Here is a 4,824-nt window from a genome sequence, read left to right on the forward strand (position 1 = left end):
AACAGGCATCACCCTTTTACACGATGCATCTCTACCTTTGAAATATTGGCCCCATGCCTTTTCCACTGTGGCATATCTTATTAATCGTCAATTGACCCCTCTGCTTCAAAACATCTCTTCATTTGAAGCATTATTTAAACAACCACCAAATTATTTGAAGCTAAAAAAATTTGGTTGTTTATGCTTTCCACTCACTCGACCGTATAACACAAACAAAATGTAGCCCAAAGCAGCCCCCTGTCTCTTCCTGGGCTATTCTTTGGCCCAAAATGCCTATAAGTGCATTGATCCATCAACCAACAAATTGTATCACTCCAGGCATGTTCTGTTTGATGAAAATCGAAATGGTCCCACTGCAAATCCAGCCTGTTTGTCATCCTCGACAAGTGATTCACCCATCCACGGCGTGCCTCCATTCATTCCGCAGCCTCCACTAGTGACTTCGGCAGGGGAGCACATCTTTACATCACCTACAGGTAATGCCTCTCCCCCCTCTTTTCTTAATTCTCAACCTTTGAACTCTGTTTCCTCATGCCCTAATTCTCTTACATCGCATGATATTCAGACATCCTCACTAAATTCGCATGAAATTCCACTCACGCACAACACTGATTTGAACCTTGGAATCACCTCTACTCCTTGTGACTCACATGCACCACAGCCTACCCGAACCCACTCCATGACCACTCGGTCAATGAATAACATTCATAAACCAAAGCAAATAAATTCCACAATCAAGCATCCCATTACCAGCGCCATTGAACCAACTTGTGTGGGGCAAGCTCTTCGTAAACCTCACTGGAGAATAGCCATGTCAAAAGAACTCACTGCCCTTATGTGACATGGCAAATGGAAACTGGTCCCTCCTCTAAAAAATTGTCAACCCGTGGGGTGCAAATGGGTATTCCGGATCAAGTGAAAATCTGATGAGTCTATAGATCGTTTTAAAGCACGACTTGTCGCAAAGGGCTACAATCAACGTCCTAGATTGGACTACAAAGAAACTTTTAGTCCCGTTGTGAAACTTGCCACAATTCGAATTGTTCTAACAATTGTTGTGATGCAGGGATGGCCTTTAAGACAACTTAATGTCAACAACACTTTTTTGCATGGCCACTTGACTGAAACAGTTTATATGGCTCAACCCCCAGGATTAAAAAATGTCTCAAAACCCAATCATGTTTGTAAGTTAAATAAGGCAATTTATGGCCTAAAACAGGCTCCTAGAGCCTGGTACTCGACACTTAAAATGGCCATCATGAATCTCGAGTTTCAAAATTCAAAGGCAGACTCATCATTGTTTTGTGCTATTTATTGGTATATGTTGATGATTTGGTCATCACTGGCAGTGATCTAAAATTTTTATCTCATATCATTGAACAACTTGGACTTCAATTCTCCTTAAAAGATATGGGTCACTTCACTTCTTCTTGGGCATGGAAGTTATCCCTACAACATCAGGTCTATTCCTATCCCAACACAAATACAATCGGGACCTTCTTTCAAAAACAAATATGATGGGTGCAAGGAAGTATCTACTCCGCTGTCTACAAGCATGGCTCTGAAGCTGGTTGATGGAACCACATCCTTTGATGGTACTGAGTTTCGAAGTGTTATTGGAGGCCTTCAGTATTTATCTCTCACACGCCCGGACATTTGTTTCTCAGTCAATAAACTATTACAGTTTATGCATAAACCCACAGTAACTCACTGGGCAGCTGCAAAGAGACTTCTCAGGTACTTGAAACAAACCATTTTCCATGGCATCCACATTAAAAAACATTCCAACATTGATCTTACCACATACTCCGATGCTAATTGGGCGGGCAATTTTGATGATCGTACATCCACATCAGCATACATAAGTTTCCTTGGATGTAATCCCATTTCTTGGAGTTCAAAAAAACAGAGAGTTGTAGCAAGATCATCGACCGAGGCTGAATATAGATCCCTTGCAAATGCTGCCTCCGAAACAGTATCGTTGCTATCATTATTCAAGGAACTTGGGCTACCAATAAAAACTTCACCAGCATTATTATGTGATAACTTGGGTGCTACACATCTTAGTTTCACTCCCATTCAGCACTCTCATATGAAGCACATTCAAATTGTTCTTCATTTTGTTTGTGATATGGTTCAAAAGAAAATTCTCAATGTTCAACATGTCAACACTCGAGATCAGTTAGCAACTTATTGACCAAGCTATTATCACAACAACGCATGGACTCTCTCAAAATCAAGATTGGCTTAGCCGATGGCTCCTCCATCTTCCGGGGGCATATAAGGGAAGACTCCTCAAATCAAGATCAAAATTACATGCCCTGATTTATAGGCTAAAAATATGATTGGAACAGAAATCAAATATTCTGTAATAGCTGGAACAATCTCGTGTAAATGTATTGTAAATGTTAGGCTTAATTTTAGCTTTCTTCCCTAGAATAGAACCTGTATACGTGTTTATATTTTGCTACAATTAATTAAAAAATGTGTGCGAAGTTTTTTCCTCAATAGCAATAAGAATCTCTGTGGTCATATTTCTCAAAATCTTATCACCTGAAATGGCCATTATACCACGTCGGCCGTTATATTCTATTTAAAAAATATAAAAATAAAAAATAAAGAAAACCACGAATAAGAAATGCGGGAAAGATGAAAATGTTGGCTTGTTCTTCAAGTTTCCGAATGAGCTCTACGGAAAAGTGGAAAAACTGTAATGTGATCTTCTTACTTCACATTGTGCTTTGATTGTTAAAAGAAAGTGGAAAAAAAAATTGGGAAAAACGTTGAGTTCATCATCTTCTTCTGCGTTTAGTCTTCAGCCTCATCGTCTTCTTCTGCATTTCTGCATTTAGTCTTTGGTGTCATCATCTGGATTGGCTTGGTAAGAAATCCCCGTTTGGATTTCTTTTGAATGAATTAGCTTGAAGCTATATTTTCACTTGTATAAAAATGGGTTTTAGTTCCTCACAATTGTTTTTGGATGAATGTTTGTGTTTTCTCATGTTGTAAGGTTCAAGCGCATGTCCACACACACCTCAATCCTATTTTCCCCTTAATTTTCTTGGTGCATTTGTTAGACATATTTATAAAGAATTTTATAGCTTTTGTTATTCATTTGAGAAATTTTAATCTATTCACTATATGCAATCATCCAGCTTTGCCCTGTCAGGCAGGACGTAGTTAGTTACTCATACATTTTCTCTGTAAGTAATTAGTATTCATTCGATTGTTTATCCTTTTACTTAATATATCTGTGTGCGCGCGCGCAATATCTTTGGTATCTAGAGAGCCAAAGTTTGCAGATCAACAAAAAAATATCACATACATGTGTAAAAGTCTTCGTGACCAAGCAAAAATCGAGACTATGTTGTTGGTGCTGGTTTCATACCTTGTATTGCTCTACCAGATACACCATAAAAAATCTTCAGTTTGAAAATTAAAATCCAAGCCACTTTAAATCCAACTTACCCAACATAAAGCCAACTTTTTCTCATCTATATTAAAAATAAGAATGCTTATTATAAATGAGTGACACATCTTAATAGAACATCTTCAAAATAAGTTCAGGACTGAGATGAGCAAATAGACATCAATAGAAATTCCTTGTTACACAAACCTTGGGCTAAGAAATCACTCTGGACATCATCATCATTGTTCTTGCATGCCCATACATAACCTCCTACACTCTTGAAAGCATAAGCCACCATATCATCAATGAGTCGGTGCTCATACCTTGTAATTCAATGGTACAAGTAAACAAAATGCTCATCTGCATATCAAATAATTTTTAAACAAAAACTGGCAGAAAGCTCACCATATGCCAGCAGCCTCAAACTTCGATTTCCAATTGACCTCATAAACTTCTTGAAATATGTCCTTGAATCTTCATTGAAATAGGATAGGAACATGGTTTTAACAATATTGCCACAATATTAAATCATAGAAGAATTAAATTCGATTTTACTTGTATAAAAAAAATGAATTAAAATTTTATAATAAGGACTAATATTTTTTTTAAAAAAAATCAACACAACAAACAAGTTCACATACCTTCCATCATACTTCTTCAAAATAGTGTTCTTTGTGCTAAGATAAAGTGGCCACTTCTTCTCATAGGCAATGTTCATAGAAGCCTCAGCAAAAGCATGGATATCAAGTTCAATGTAATATGTGGTAAATTAGTGTGTTGCTTCTCCTGTTTGATGCTATGAGGGTTTGCTCATAATCCATCATTCTGATGTTGGAATCAAGTTCATTCTCATTGTAAATTTCTCCAAAAAGAACTTCCCTTGGATTATTGTGGAAGCTTGCTCCTGTATTTCTCAACTTGCCATTGTTATGATAGACATTATAATTGTAGTTGTGTACATGAAATAATTAGTTTTGAAAGTAAATTAAATGTTTGAATTGTTGCAAAAAGTTAAAAAAAAAAAAAAAAAAAAAACTTGCTATTTTTCAAACATGTTGAATTCTTTGAACTATTTTGCTCCTATAAAAATGGTTGTACAATTTCTTTTAATGCAACATGTCAGCATGGGAAAAGGGAAAGAAAACTCATCTCTCTCAACACCATGTACCTCAAATCCCCCAACCTTGGTATGTTATATGATTGTTAACATTTGTTAGGAGTTTGTCAACCTCATACTTGTTAATTATCATTATTATTGTTATGTTAGGACATCCCAACAACTGCTCCAAACTTTCTAAACTACATGCATAATTACCTTGGACTAGGGCCTACATGGTCACCGGCTTTTATGCCATATCCAAATGCATACCAATATCCAAGCAACATTCAGATGGTGATGCAACTTAGTTTTTATT

At 36.8% G+C, this 4,824-nt stretch overlaps 1 protein-coding gene across 1 annotated transcript; it reads right to left on the bottom strand.

The window, feature by feature from the left end:
• Nucleotides 1-3,563: 3,563 nt before the first annotated feature.
• Nucleotides 3,564-4,146, bottom strand: LOC121242182 (cytosolic isocitrate dehydrogenase [NADP]-like). Its single transcript, XM_041140076.1, has 3 exons — nucleotides 4,051-4,146; nucleotides 3,815-3,883; nucleotides 3,564-3,732 (listed from the first exon to the last, which is right to left on the bottom strand). The coding sequence occupies exons 1-3, from the start codon at nucleotides 4,125-4,127 to the stop codon at nucleotides 3,564-3,566; spliced, it is 315 nt and encodes a 104-aa protein (XP_040996010.1). The 5' UTR covers nucleotides 4,128-4,146.
• Nucleotides 4,147-4,824: the final 678 nt, after the last annotated feature.

The sequence above is a fragment of the Juglans microcarpa x Juglans regia genome, chromosome 8D, assembly GCF_004785595.1.
Source record: "Juglans microcarpa x Juglans regia isolate MS1-56 chromosome 8D, Jm3101_v1.0, whole genome shotgun sequence".
In the NCBI taxonomy this organism is placed as follows: domain Eukaryota; kingdom Viridiplantae; phylum Streptophyta; class Magnoliopsida; order Fagales; family Juglandaceae; genus Juglans; species Juglans microcarpa x Juglans regia.

Bases quoted from the DNA above. Each gene is read 5' to 3' on its own strand.
- LOC121242182 (XM_041140076.1), bottom strand. From the start codon at position 4,127: ATGAACATTGCCTATGAGAAGAAGTGGCCACTTTATCTTAGCACAAAG. The intron at 3,884-4,050 runs GTATGTGAACTT...ATTTCAATGAAG, and splicing joins TTGAAGAAGTATGATGGAAG to ATTCAAGGACATATTTCAAG. The intron at 3,733-3,814 runs GTGAGCTTTCTG...TTGAATTACAAG, and splicing joins TTTGAGGCTGCTGGCATATG to GTATGAGCACCGACTCATTG.